Genomic DNA, 15,807 nt, shown 5'->3' on the forward strand with positions numbered 1-15,807 from the left:
TGGACCAGTGCCCGTGGTCTGTTAGGAAGTGGGCGGCACAGCAGGAGGCGAGCCTTGGGCGAGTGAGCATTGCTGCCTGAGCTCCGCCTCCTGTCAGATCAGCAGAGCCGGGGAAGCGGAGGCAGTAGATTCTCACAGGAGCTCGAACCCTATTGTGAGCTGCACATGTGAGGGATCTAGGTTTCGTACTCCTTATGAAAATCTAATGTAGGAGTGTCCAATCTTTTGGTTTCCCTGGGCTACAGTGGAAGAAGAATTGTCTTGGGCCACACATAAAATACACTAATAATAGCTAATGAGCTAAAACAAATCACAAATAATTTAAGAAAGTTTATTAATTTGTGTTGGACTGCATTCAAAGTCGTCCTGGGTGGCAGGTTGGACAAGCTTGATCTGATGCCTGATGACCTGAGGTGAAACAGTTTCATCCCAAAAACATCCCTGCCGCCTCTGGGCCCAGTCCCCATCCATGGAAAAGCTGTCTTCCACAAAACCAGTCCCTGGTGCCCAAAAGACTGGGAACTATTGCTGTAATAGATAAGCCTACCTACTACAGAGAATAATCTGTGTAGTTCCCCCTCCAACGTCTGCTCTCCCTTTGTTCCTTACTAATTAAATCACATTGCTATGGGGTGGCAGTGTGCCAGATAAAAGTACTGCCTCCCCAGGCTCTCTTTTATCTTGGGAAGTTCACGTGTCCCAGTTCTGGCCACTGAGAGGTAAGTGTAAGTCTCCCGGTGAGCCTTTCAGGTAAACTATTACTATTCCAAGAAAAAGGGAGAATGTCCTCTGGCCTGAGCCCTTTCGCCTCTGTTTGCCCCCACTTTTGCTGCCTGGAAAGCAGATGTGATGCCATAAGGTGCAGCTGCCATCCTGCAAGCATGAGACCTGATGGCCTCGTCGGGGTGCTGTCCCGGCCCTGGAATGCTGACCTCCAACCCGTTTCCCTACTGTGGCCAGATTTTTATTACCATAGCCACTGTTTGGTGTGATCTATCTAAATGAAATCAAATTTCCAAATGAATGAAAATTAAGAATTTGAAGTATCTTTTTAATCTGTCTACATGTTCCAACTGAGATGATAAAGAGAAACAACTCTAGAGTGAAATGTCTGTTCACGATCATTTCTATAGGAACCATTCTCAACCCCTCTAGGGATTAACATCAAGACGTTTTCCTGAGCCTAAATCCCATCCGTCAACTCCTAACTAACCTGCCCTTCTTCCCTGTCATTTAGTGTCATCCATATGGTGTCATCAACAGGGTTTCCAGGGGTCTTCAACATCATGCACTTGGAATCTGAGGGCTGACACTGGTCCCCAAAGGCTTGGCTGTAGACCAGCTTCACACGGCACAGAACCGAATGATCCTTCTGTCAAACCCAAGGCATTTGCTCTGGCATCTTGGTCAAAGTGCAAAGGCTATAATTGCATTATGCCTACTTGTGAGCTCTTCTAGAGTTCCCAATTAGGTAATATTTATTTTCTACCCAGAAAAGGTTATGCCCAACCTTGCTCTGCACACTGAAACAATAATGGTTCCAACCCGAGCGATAAAGGAGCATCTCAGTGTGATATGAAGCCATCATGAGATGGGGGCAGGAGGCTTCAACTAGTCTTTTGCAGAGCCAGCTAGGACAGCCATCAGCTTGGAAGAAGCTAGGTGTCCATGAGGGGTTAAACTTGTGCTTTTCTGTTGCAGTACAGAAATAATATGCATATATTTCCACTTTAAATGATTTCTAAAGCAGATGTCAGCAGATGAAAAGAGGATTGAACTCCAGCTCCTTCTCTAACAGCTTTCTGTCAAAATATAACCCACGTGAGGATTTCAAAAACTAAATTCATTCTAATATAAAGTACTCTGTCTTAATATCGCATGGCGTGTGACTTGTTATATTCCCAGCTGCGAATAACCCATAAATGAAGGATTTTGTTTTGCTTAAAGAGATACTCTAATAGTCAACAAAAGTTTTACTTGGTATGCAAAATTACCTTTGTAAATATCACTAAATGGTGAAATAAAACACGTTCGGAATATCTGAAACGATCCTCCTTTGGACAGACGAGAAAAGGCACAAGTTTACAATGCCTCAAATTGTGTCTTATTCAAATAAAGACCCACACACATAATGAAGAGAAAATCTCTAATAATTTATTGACCTTCAGTTTCACATTGTGAAAAAAAAAAATAACAGTTTTACAAAACCTCAAAATGTAGTCATAGCAAACAAGTACATATGAACATGAACATTTTCCTTCAACTTATACAGTTTTGTACGTGAACCACATGGTCAATAGCCAAGAGAGGGACATTATGCGGCTCTAATCACTCTTATTCAAGACAGGTGTCAAGCCCAGAGAAAAGCGGCTACACAATTATACCAGAAGTGGAGGGCTGCCCTTTGTTATGTGTTTCTACAGCAACCAGCCCACAAAATAAGAAGAACCTTCTCTGTCTTATGCCAAGGTTTTTGTGTGTACTGTGCTGTGAATTGTATTTGCTTCAAAGTGTGGGACGTTTCACAGGGTGAGAATGGTCAAGTAGTGAGACCAAATGCCTGTATCAATTCAAAGAGCAGGAGTCCAGAAAGTTCCCTGCAGGCTGGGGGCCCAACCCTTACCACAGCTCCCTCTGGCTCACACACAGTAATTAATAGAGGATTCAAGGACAGAGCCCAACTTTGAAACAGCTGCAGAAAATCCATCCTGCCTTCAGAAGCCATGCAGTGACACATACATCTCTCTTGGCAGATTTGCATCATAAACTACAGAGCTGTAACTGCTACAATATAAACGACACTGACTATGCCCACTGGGGGACAATTAGACATTTGCATTGCTTAGAACACATCTAGGAACCAGGGACTGACTGCTGGAAAGTACTGTGATTCTTTTCTTCCAACAGCTCATTTATTTTGGCCCAACTACAGCCCACTCATTCATGGCATGGACGGACAAGCACAATTAGTCTAAAGTACTAAGGTGGAGAGAAATGTTAAGGATTTATCTGTCATTAGACAATGCAAACACGGTCACAATGTAAAAGGTTGTTATCAGTCTTAACCCCTATTTTCTAAAATACAGCAATGTGAGAAACGTGGACGAAAGCAGTTCAAGTTGCAAACTTTGGTCTTCCCCCGCACCTCGGGGGAAGCACCTATTTGAGACTAGCACTAATACCTACGACGGCACATGCTTAGTAAACAAGCACTCCAACTAGCAAAGAATGTATTCACAACTGATTTCCAACTCTGCCGGAAACCTTCTCAATAGGGGCCACTGCTTACAATTCTTTGGTGTTTTGTGGCCAAATGTGTTACTCGTGCACCAAAGAGTTTTTTAAAAAGAGATTTGCCTAAGGGTGAGCACTGAAGTATACATTGTGCCAATGTAATTATTTTCTTGGAGACCTTCTAGAACTTGCTAAATCATATAGCAAGAAGAGAAGGAGTTCGGGTCAAGAAATCTGGTGAGTTAATTTCCATCTGTGATACTTCCGTTTTTCCCATTAACTGTGGTTGTGGCAAAGCATTCTCATAAGGTAATAAATAAATAAATAAACTTTGGACAATGCCTTTACCTGTGTCCTATATACAGAACTATTCCATAGAATTTTCCAGGATTTCAAGATATTACACAAAGAAAAAAACTGTAAAGCAATTTGGTCCTTTCCAAATGTCAGCAGCTGAGACTGAATTAGGTAAATCAGATGGGAGTGGGGAGAAGGGCAGAAGGAAGCCTCCCCTTACCCCATCAGCACAACCAAACCCCATGAAATCCCATTAAAATCTGGTGAGTCTGAGAAAAGTGATCTCCACGGTTTTTCTACCTCTAGGATGTCATTTAAATTTCCATTTTGTCATCCTTCCCTGTCTTGACATTTTTAAAATCCACCCCTCCCCAACCCACCCTCCAGTTATACTCCAAATTGTAACTCAAAAGTTTTCATGTTTGTGCAGCAAAGCACATCTCCACAGCCACAAAATGTGCAAAACATACAACCATTCACACACGTCCATACATGTGAAGACAGCTGTAGGCATTGTTTCAGCATGCAGGCATCGAACAATAAATAGCTAAATCTATAACAAACTTCTTAACAGCCAAGGAAAAGTTTAAAGTCACTTATAAATAGAAAAGAACATCTACCAAATGGCTACCAACAAAGTCCCCATTGTTCGGAAACGCTCCTGGGGAGCAGACCCCTTAGAGATTAACGGAGAGTCCAGTGGTCCTCATTCTTCAGCCAGCCCAGCCAGCTTCCCTCTTGGACCCACAGTTGGGCTTTGACTCTCCAGCAGCAGCTGGTGTGGAGGCTTCAAGCTCTCTCCTCAGAGAGGTGACAACCATTTCAAATTTTACACATAAATGGTGGAGCCCATGGAAATCAAATGCTGAATATGGTACAGCAAGGGAAAAGGTCCAGCTTTTCTCTCCCTTTGAGGGGGCTGATTAACGTTGACATTAATCCACAATTACAAGACAAGGACTAGATCACAGGTTTGTTCATTCATATTTAAACCATGTGCTACTTGCACCAAAAATCCCACCCCCCGCCCCCTTCCTTCATGTCCAGTTAGAGCATTTTCAAGGTGCAGCAGATTTTATTCGTGTCTTGCAACTTCTTTTAACTTCTTTTCCTTTTTTTCTCTTCATTAAACTTGGCCTCTCCAAAGCAGAAATCTTATATTATAGCATCGAGTGATGGAGTGAGCTGAAACAGACGAAAAAAACGAAACAAAAAAGCATGAAGGATTTGTATGATGCCATAGTTAAGATTTTTCTTTTTAGCCACAAAATTTTAAAAATTAAACTAGGTAGGGAGCTGGAGAATATTGCTTCCAAAGGTCTTACATGTTCAGTAGGAACTGTGCAAAGATATTTAAAGTGCTTGCCTTAAATGCACAAGTGTGCATGTACGCATCCATGCAGATGGATGGCCTGACAAAAACAGTGGTGTCTAAAGAAGGACCTTCACTTCTTTCCTAAGTGTATATATACATTCAAATCCAAACCTATATGTCCAGATGCTATTATGAGTTGCCATCTTCTGCTTCCAACATTCATAAAATTTCTTTCTGTGGTTAAACAGAGCCACCGTAAAGTGATCACTAAAGGGTGAAAAGAAGGGAGATTCCTCTGCAAACCCTCCTTGGCCCATGTACCATGAAAGATTCCAAATTAACTTTACCATCTCGGAGGCAGACATACTAATCCTCGTATTTAAACGCATCTCTGCTATCCATTATGGCAGAAATCAGTCTCGCTTCCTTTCACATGACAACGTATCAGGCCTCAACAGCCCAAGGTTGGAGTTTATTCTCAAAGTTCATTAGTCCACACTTAGATGCCAGCAGTTACGGCATACCAGTGCTACAGAATCTACCTACATCAAGTGTGAATATCAGTTCAAAGTGCCGTAACCACAAAGCCTGCACATTTCATAGAGCTTGCATTTCCTCACACTGCTCACCCTTCCCATTTATTTATTTCTCATTTCATCTGGGGAAATTCTGCAGACGGCTTTTGTATCCTTATTGCTGTAACTCTAAGTACAGACAAAGGGAATTCTGGAGGAGCCACTCATGACTTGCATCGAATTCTTCCCACTTTGCTTTTGTGTGTTCAGAAGCCTGATTCATTTCATGAGTTGTTTCTTTTGGCTGTTTCCTAACAGTGATTCAAGCTTTCAAGGCATTCCTTAGACTATGGTGTCATTGCCCCACCTCCACTTCCTTGTAACCTATATGTCAACATTAGGCCAAAAGAATGTATCTTGTAATAATATAAAATTTCAAGACATCCCATATTCAAACAGGAAAAAAGCAATACACACCACCCCCCCCCCCAAAATTGCATATTCAAACAGGAAAATAAAAAAGGACACATACCAAAAAAAAAAAAAATTCTAGAGAAGAAACAAAGCAAATCAAAGCCTAAGTTAGGTTGAGGCCACACGGGCACCATGAAAACAGAGGATAATCAAAGTAATTTCCTCTCTGCCCTTCCCACCCACTGACAGAGCAGCAGGAGGCAGATAAAACCTCCTTGGTGGATGAGCTTTAAGACCTAGGGAAACTTTCTGTTAAACACTGTATTAATTCAGTTAACACCTACATTTGGAGGGCAGAGGAATTTGCAGTTTGGGACTGAGACCTACCTACCCAGCACTTTAGGGCACTTCAACCCCCTCTTAAATGTTTTAGCACTATCTTGTGTAGTAAACTTTAGACATTTTAACCAACATTCTCCCTGTCGGAAATTCAAAGAGTGGCTTTGATCAGGCGCTTATGCTGCCCTTTAAAAGCAGCAAACTTGGCCCTGTCAAATTTAGTTTTTATGTGTTTGACTCTCTCACTGGTAGCACCAAGGATGAAGAGGATGTTATTTCATGTATAAATTAACACTTTACTTGCTCTGTTTCCCAGGGACCGGAAGGGTATGATTCAGTTCAAACACCCAGGGTAGGGTGAAGTCAAGTGTTTGCCAACATGTTCACTCTGGGCTGAAAAAGGAGGAACCAAAAATGAAGTCTAAAGATAACAAGCAGATAAAAGTCAAAGAAACCTCATTTTCCTACCACACACAAAGCTAATTCCACTGCCATTATCTCACAGTGAGTTAGGGTCTAAACTGAATATTGAACACTTACTACATGCCAATCACTGGGCTAGGTATTTTCACCTCTTTTAATTCCCCTATCAATTGACCCAAGTCTGAGTTGGGACAGATCACAGGGGAATTATAGATCAAACCACTCATTTGACAGAGAAGCAATCTAAAACTCAGAAAGGTCTAGAACTTAAAACTAGGGCCAGAATACACACGTGGCTTCTCTCCTCTTTCTGCCTCAATTTCCTTATCTTGTTCCAAGGATGCCAGCCAGCCTGCCCATTGTCGTTATGTACCACCACCCTGGTAGCAATTTTTATGGCTCTTCTGTGCAAATATAGTCAGTTCTGGACTAACACCCGACTAAGTGTGCTGTTAATTGATGCTTTTGCCTAGGAGGTTCTTTAAACCTGCTTTAGAGGTGAGTCATGCATTCATATCTCAAATGAAATAACCACTTTCAGAGCATTTGTTTATTCAAGATTACTGAGATGCCAGCAAGGCTACAAAAAACCAGTTTGGTGTGGGACGTTATTAGCCCAGTTGCTCCCCAGAGGAGGTGTCTGACTGTTCCTGCTGTTTTGAAGGAGTTTCATTCCAGGAAAGCATGACATAACTTAGAACTCTGATAACTGTACGAAGGGTGGAAGAGATAACTGAAGAAGTGAAAAAAATAGCAAGCTGAAGGCTATGCGCGGTGGCTCACGCCTGTAATCCCAGCACTTTGGGAGGCTGAGGTGGGTGGATCACTTGAGGTCAGGAGTTGAAGACCAGCTTTACCAACACGGTGAAACCCCATCTCTACTAAAAATACAAAAAAGCCAGGTGTGGTGGTGGGCGCTGCAATCCAGCTACTTGGAAGGCTGAGGCAGGAGAATCGCTTGAACCCAGGAGGCGGAAGTTGCAGCGAGCCGAGATCTCGCCATTGTACCCCAGCCTGGGCAATAGAATAAGACTCTGTCTCAAAAAAAAAAAAACAAATAGCAAGCTGAAATGTGAGAGTAAGGCCAAGTTTAATGATGTTTCTAAATGAGTTGTAAGGGATGGGGAAAGAAAAGACCAATGAGATGAAACCCCTCTGTGCTTAGCTTGCCACTAGGCCTCTATCTCCTTTTCTCCCTTTGAAGTCCCCTTCAAAGGTGTGAAATATACAAGGGAAAACAGAGCCAAAAGTTCCCAAGTAAATGAGTTTGTTTTCATTGTAGTTCCTCCAAGGCAGTTACTTTCTTCTCTTATTATTAGTAATAAGCCCATGAATCACCAAAACAAATCAACACATTCTGTGTGCGCTGGGCTATACTTACACATGCCTAAGCAATTCCTGGGGCCAATCCTAAGAATGCTTAGCAGCAAAGCAGCCATGAGCTTTGCGAACTCTGAACTGTGTAGGCCTATTAATTATCTGAGCCAAGAGCATTATATACTCTTAAATACACAGACAACTATTATGTACTCAGATATACGATGCAGAAACACAACTTTGACAATAGCCTTGACAATAGGGGCAGCCTGACTAAGTCTGAAAGGCCATAGTTTTGGAAGTTTAGGTGGCTCAGTGTTATCTGCACAAATTTCTGCTACATACATGCAGCCTTTTACAAAGACAGATATAGATTTATCTTTAAAGGTAATAAATGCCCTAAAGGGTGCTACTTTTTAAGGAAAACATTTAAAATAAGCTAACAATTTTGGAGAGAATAAACTAGGAATGAATTTGGGCAATACATTTTTTAAACCCTATTCATTCCACAAAGGGTTTGAGGAAGCAAAATTTGAATAGAAATGAAGTATCACCTGGGATGACATTGGTGTCACGGATGTGAAGCTCAAGTTTATTCAGTGGCAGTGCAACACGATGCTCCAGCGCAGATGTCTGGAGCCAGACCCCCTGCATTGACTTCCTGACCAGCTCCACCACTTACTAAGCTCTGCTCACTCGGCAGCTTAGCCTCCTTAATGCATGAAGTTTTTTCATCTATAAAACGAAGCTAGTAATAATTCCCCACAGAGTTGTTGTGAGGATAGAATGAGACGATCTTGGGAAACCACGTGGCACCGCTGCAAGCACACAGTGAGGGCTCAATAAACATTAGCTGGCATTCTCAACAGAGGTCAGGGGTTCTCAACCTGGTTGTTCATTGGAATCATCCAGAAACTTTCTAAAAATACTGATGCTTGGACCCCACCCCAGACCAAATGAAACTAAGTCTCTGGTATGGGCAGTTTTTAAAAAGCTCTTCAGGGTTGGGCGCGGTGGCTCACGCCTGTAATCCCAGCACTTTGGGAGGCTGGGGTGGGCAGATCATGAGGTCAAGAGATCAAGACCATCCTGGCTAACATGGTGAAACCCCGTCTCTACTAAAAATACAAAAAATTATCTGGGCATGGTGATGGGCGCCTGTATCCCAGCTACTCGGGAGGCTGAGGCAGGGGAACGGCGTGAACCCGGGAGGCGGACCTTGCAGTGAGCCAAAATCATGCCACTGCACTCCAGCCTGGGTGACAGAGCGAGACTCCGTCTCAAAAAATAATAATAATAAAATAAACAAAAAGCTCTTCAGGAGATTCTGAGGCTCAGTAAAAGCTGAGAACCACTGGCTAATGCCATTGGGGGGCTGAGGCTGTGGTCAACACAAGTTGGTAGGTTCTAGGGGCACCAGCTCTCTTATTTTTACAGCTTTGGTAGTACCTCTGCAGCACAGTCTCTGTGGATCAGATCTCACCCCATGTACTGAACTTACGCAATAGCCTCATTATATGCAGACTTGCATCTATAGCTAAACTTCTTACCTCGTGCTCACTCTCTTTAGAATGTACTGCATTTAAGAAGGCAGATGTTTCCAGGTGCTGACAAATGCAGTAGGAATCAGCGAGTACGGGACGGTGGTGATGCTGTTCCACACATCTAATGTTGGATCGTAGCAGTCCAAAGTCTTGCATCGCTGAATGCCAAAGTATCCTCCAACCACGTAGAGTTTGTTTCCGGAGGCTACAGCATGGCAGCTCATGCGCTTTGCTGTCACATCTCCCACCTTGGTCCACTGGTAAGTCTCACTGTTGAATTTATAAGCAGAGCAGGCAGAGAATTCTGTATCACCCCCCATAATAAAAATCTGGTTCCCCAGCACAGCTGCTGCTGTGTAACGCCAGGGCTGGGGACAGGTGGCCGGTACAGTCCACCTGTTTTCACACTGATCGTAACACTGAACTTTGGGGAGCTTGTCATGACTGACACTGGTACCTCCAAAAGCAAACAACTTGAGCTTGGCACTCACTACTGCGGCGTTGCTAACGCCTTCTCGGAGTGGGGCCACCATGGTCCATTTGTTGGTTGTGGGGTCATAATGTTCTACCTGCTTTAGAGAGACTGAGGGGGAGGCCGGGAGGCAGCCAGTTGCGGCCGTGTGCCCCCCAACCACATATAGGCAGTGCTTCAGTTCAGCAGAGCCATGGCCAAACCTGGCCACCAGCATGGGGGCAGCTTTGGACCACTCCTCGTGCAGGGTATCATAAACCCAGACATCTTTCGAGACCCCATTTTCAGACCCCCGCCCCCCAGTAATGTATACTTTGCAGCCAATCGCACATGCACTAAACTCTTTTCTTGGGCTGGGAATGTCAGCCTTGGGAATGATTTCTTTGGCCTTCTGGTCTACCAGATACAACTTGTCACACATGAAAGTCTGTCCTCCCAGAAGGAAGAGGGCATGGCCGGTTTTCCGAGGTCGGGCACAGAGGCTGGTTACCACACCGTCATTCTGCAGGATTTTCAGTTTGCACCTGATGGCCTCTTCCACAATTTCCTTACTCTTTCTCTGCTTGGTGATGAGTTCCTCCATGGCCACATTCTCCATGAGATAGATGGCTGGCAGAAGTGCCAGCCTTACTGTCTGCAACAGTTCTGGGAGGTAGCAATAGCGCTTCTTCAGGTCATAGCTGATCCAGTTAATTGCAGACTCGTACACAAGCCTTTCATCTTCTGTCTCCAGCTCTTCACTGGACAAGAGTTGCACTACCATGTCCTGGGGCAGCTGGAGGAAATCTTCATTCTTCCTGATGGTTTGGAAGTTGCTGAGACACATTCTCCAAGATAGTTCGTACAGCTTGGTGCACTGGTGCGCGTCAGACAGCAGCAGCATGCCCAGGCAGTTGGTGGGATGCAGGTTCTTTTCCAGAAACTCTGCACATGCATCCCGGATGTCTTGAAACTCCAGCATGTCACCAGCTTCCAGGAGCGATTCTGCATTTTCTTCATTGATGATGACCCGGGAGGAGTACGCATAGTCAAGCAGCAGCTCCAAGACTTCTGGGTGGATGGAATTGTCGAAGTTGACCTCACTGTCCTGGCTCTCTTTCAGGCCACCACTGAACATGGCCTCAAAGTAGCGACTGCACGCAGCCAGCACTGCCCGGTGGCAAGGGAAGGTCCTATTTCCGGCATGGAGAAGGACGTCAGTGAAGAGACGCTGCTGGCGTAAAAGATTCAGGTGAGTAAGGACGCTGTCAGCGTACGAGGACTTGTGAAACAGATAGATGTTAATGGAGCCGCTGCTGGCCCTGGACTTGCGGTTCTCATGCACGCTGACTGACATTTTGTTTCCACTCCTAAAAATAATAATAATAATAAATTGAAAATGATGCTCCTGATGTTCAGAACAGCAGAACGAAAGCAACAATGGTTTGGGACAAAAAACAGAACACTTTGTAGTTGACCATGCCACCTACTATTCTAGAATAGTGTATGGCCATTCCAGGACAAAGCCAGAGACAGCTACCCAGAAGGAAAGATATTCACTGTAATACTGTTGAGCTATTTGAACTCTGCACCATTTAAAAAAAAAAAAATCACTGCATAAAAAGCAGGTTCATCTTGGAAAACCTGATTGCCAACTTTCAGGCCATTGAAGTCTTTTAGAATATAAGTCAGCAAAAGCCAAGAGTGAGGTCTCATTCTCACAGCTCCCTGTCGTAGTCCAGCTGATTCACTGCGGGCCACTTAAAATGCCAGGTCTCCTGCTCTCATAATGCCAGGATGGGCACTGGCTTTCATGCCTCATGCAACATAAAGCCATGTGTAAAACAAACACCTAATAATTAATTCCATTAAGAATTCCTTTGGTAAGACCCAATCTCCCGGCACATACAGTAAATGGGAAATGTAAGGCCAACTTCTGCAACGATCAGACCTTTATTTAAATGTTACAGATAATGTATTTCATTTTATACATATTTTTGAGACCAAGTCTCGCTCTGTCACCCAGGCTTGAGTGCAGTGGTGCAATCACAGTTCACTGCAGCCTCGAACTCCTGGACTCAAGTGATCCTCCTGCCTCGGCCTTCCGAGTAGCTGGCACTAAAGGTGTGCACCACCAAACCCAGATAATTTTTTGTATTTTTTGTAGAGACAGGGTCTCAAACTCCTGCTCCTCCCACCTCGGCATCCCAAGTTAAAGATTAATTTCTAACCACACAGCTCTACCACTGAGGAGTCCTAAAAGCACCCCAATTTGAATACCCATATATTGATCAGCAAGCCTTTAGTCAAAGCACGGAATAAATTCTGGCCATAATCACCAACTACCTGTCTTGCTCTGGACAGCTTCCAATGTGAGGATTTGGCACATAAAAAGAAGAATATTTTGAGTAGCATACTCATGACTGCTGTTTTCTGTTCTTCCCGCTTTATATCAATTCTTGGAAAACCATTTGCAAGAACAAAAGATCCACCCCTGTCTTTTGATTAAATAGTGCATCACCAGGACTGTTCCTATATATCTGCAAATGCTGGCACCTGCATAGAGGGAGTTCAAAATGCAAACACTGCTTTATTTAAATCAAAAAATACGTGTCTCTCTCTGTGTGTGTGTGTGTGTGTGTGTGTGTGTGTGTGTATTTTGCCAGCTGTTGTTCATTTAGGACCACCCCAGAATTTATTTGCTGACTACAGTGCTTTCCTCAGTATCTACAATGAAATTATAGTAGAATCTAATGCTATCTTTTGGCTTTCTTCAGTAAGAAAACAGTAGGCTAGAGACATAGGAAATGCTTGTCATCCATCTTCAAAAACTGAATCACATGCCTTCATCCTTTTCTTTCATACCACCCCTCTGTTACTTCAAAGGAATGAAGTCCTCAAGAAGCTGCCTGTCCAAGGATTCCTAAGGAAGCTGTTTATCCCGTTGTTTATCCCCAGAGGGTAAACTGTGTGGCTGGTTACAGTATCTGTTCCAGACACAGAACAGCCAGTCCTGAAAGCGCAGCTGAAACTCTGTTTCCTTTAACCATTCAGATATTTTTAAATTTACATTCTAAGAATTATTAATAAATGCAAATGAATGATTTGCCACAGATTCATGGGCTAAAATACTAACTTGCACCTCCCCAACCAGATGTGAGCCCCGCTGTGAGACTGCACAGAAAACCACAAAGGCAGGGGCAGGACACATATACCTCACGCCATTAGGTGATGCAACTAGTTTTCTTTCCTTTTTGGAATGTAATTTTTTATGATGAGTAAACATGGCTTAGTGGAAGAAAGGAAGCAACAAAGTCCTAGAGCTACAGTGTTAGGAAGACTTTACAAAGCACCCAGTAATCTCCACAGTGACTTGGGATATAAAAAATGGTGAGGAGCCAGCCTCACTCCCACCTCAGGCTAAGTGTCTACTGTCTACTCCATTCTAACCAATGCCCAGTGTTCTGGAAAATGACCATGTGAACCTAGGGGAATGCATCAGGTTTCCAAAGGGTTAAAACATCCATTAGCATTCTCAATGCTCCACCACTGTAGTTGTTATTTTAATTAGTACATTCAGTCTGAAGTATTTGGAGGAAGACTTTAAGTCTAAACCTGGATAGACTGTCTACATCCTCCTATGAAGCTACTGCCTCTCAGGCGAAGAGCAAATGCTGCCCTGACTGAAGGAATAATGAGGTTCCCTGAAACTAGGTGCACAGACACCAAAATGCTTACACGTTGAGCTGGAATCATGCTGGGCCCAGAACACATTTCCCTGAACATTAGATTCAGGATGGTGCAAAACAACATTCACAACCAGACCTACAGCTAAGAAAACAATTTGTTTAGAAGACCTTAGGATATAGGATCTACATCTCTCCACATCCTGTGTTTATGCTCCTGTATGTTCCAGGCTGGCCCAACAAGCCAGAAGGAAGAGCCTAGCCTGTCATCTTGGATACCATCCAGATGGAAAAGCACGTCACAGCCAAAATCACAATCAACATTCTTGCAAAAATGTTTGATTAAAATAAAAAGTAAACTTGGAAACCCAAGGGGAAATACTTGCTTTCTGGTTTAAAAGTGTGCAAACTTCAAAATATCAGCAGAAACCACGTATACAAGTCACTGAACACACCTTCAACATAAAATGAATCATCTTTCCAGCATTTTTAAGCCCCCAGAGAAATCACATTTGCATATCAAGTAAGTGGCCAAGAAAATGCACACTTATACTTAATCTGCGTCTACAAAGAAGACAGAGAAAAGGGCTATTACTGTGAACATCAAAAGGGCTTCAGTTACAGTAACTTCAGTTCACTTCATGCTCCTAATTCAGGCTCTCTGCCTCCAATGCTTAGCGTCCCGCACGCTTCTCCAGGTTTTGAACCTGATCTCAATCCAATCAAAAGAGAAACTAGGCAGATTTTTTTCTGGGCATTTATATTACCGGTAACAACAGAACATTATAAAGATCTTGTTAACAAAAGTAGCTTCTTGCCAGAGTCTTTTTATTAACACTTGCAAAGCTATTTAACAAGCTGGCCATGCCTGTGTGACACCAAACTGCATGTGGATAAATTCAATGTTTCATCTCCCCGCCCAATTCCTGTCCTTTGTAACTAATAATGTTAACACGACAGATCAAGAAACTAGTTTTTCAGAAAACAGTTTTCATTCATTCTCTATAAGACATTTCCGCCGCAGTGAACATGCCCGCTCTCAGGGTGTCTGTGCGTGGCCCCAACTTTCCTCTGAGCCGGGAAGGATGCAACGTGGGCCAACGATTCCGCGCGCTCCGCCCTGGAGGCTGCGGGGAGCGACGCAGCGCGACATTCACCCCCAGGAAAGCGCTGCTTTCCGCGGAGGAGAGAGGCTGACTGTATCCTTAGCTCTGCTCCTCGCTTCCCCAGCGGCTCGCCCCGGACATTGCACCACCGGTCGACCTCTCTGGCGATGCCCGGCTCCTGCCTGCTGTGGAAGGGCAGCGGCGGGCACCATGGTCTCCGCACCTAGAAGAGTTCCCCCTGGCCTCAAGTGGAAGCTGCCGGCTGCCCGGAGCACGCTCACCCCTCGCGAACACACCCCTGCAGCCGAAGCAGCCCCTGAAGCCGGCAGCGCCTGCAACAGGTCCGGGGCAGTGGGGGAAACTTACAGCAGTGGCGACTGGCCGCAACGCACAACTGAGTTCTAGCGTCGGTCACGGGCAAGGAGGCGACGAATCGGTCGTCTCAGCCCCGGGAAGCGGTGGCGAATGCCCCGGAGAAAGGAGCGCCAGCCGGGGAGAGGACTGCGCCCCGAACGATGGCTCGCGGACTGGCTACCGCTGGCGTTCGCCTCTGCCTCTTGTCCCCACGCCGCGCACCCGGCGTCCAGGACCCGCAGAGCGTCTACCGGAGCGCGTCACCGGAGCGGAGAGCAAGCCTGCCACTGCAGGCGCCGCGGAAGGAGGCGGGCTGTGTGCTCGGGGGAGGGAGCTAGAAAGCGCCTTGTGCGCCGGCTGCCGCCAGGCGTCTGGACCCGGTCTCCGCAGCGCCACCGCCGCACCGCCTCCTCTCCGGCTGCCAGAGCAGTCTGCGCCCCGCCGCGGTGCGCCCCGCTATAAGTGGCGCGGCGGGGAGGGGAGGGGGCGCGTATGCAAAGAGACCGACACCGGGGGAGGGAGGAAGCGCATTAGCGCGGCCCGTGGTGTAGGAGGAGGAAGAGGAGGAGAAGGAGTGGGAGGAGGAGAGGAGCTGGGGAAGAGCGTGTCGGGGGAGTTAATCGGGAGAGGAAGCGGGAGAGGGGGGCTGCGGGGACTGCAGAGAGACAAAGCGGACGCGCTGTCTCAGCCGCTGGCAGCTGCAACCCCGGGAACCGAGAATAAAATAAGTTTTCCCGGGTTCGAGTGTGTCTGCGCCTCTCTGAGCCAGCCTGGTTAATGGACAGTCCCGGATCTGAGGGACGCACCTCAGG

The 15,807-nt window shown here is 45.3% G+C and overlaps 1 protein-coding gene across 1 annotated transcript; it reads right to left on the reverse strand.

The window, feature by feature from the left end:
- Positions 1-2,484: 2,484 nt before the first annotated feature.
- ENC1 (ectodermal-neural cortex 1) lies at positions 2,485-15,420 on the reverse strand. The gene is given in 3 exon segments (NM_001260583.1): positions 2,485-4,716; positions 9,405-11,219; positions 15,008-15,420. A coding segment is annotated over 1 exon segment (1,770 nt). The 5' UTR covers positions 11,207-11,219; positions 15,008-15,420; the 3' UTR covers positions 2,485-4,716; positions 9,405-9,436.
- Positions 15,421-15,807: the final 387 nt, after the last annotated feature.

The sequence above is a fragment of the Macaca mulatta genome, chromosome 6 (assembly GCF_049350105.2).
Source record: "Macaca mulatta isolate MMU2019108-1 chromosome 6, T2T-MMU8v2.0, whole genome shotgun sequence".
Classification (NCBI taxonomy): domain Eukaryota; kingdom Metazoa; phylum Chordata; class Mammalia; order Primates; family Cercopithecidae; genus Macaca; species Macaca mulatta.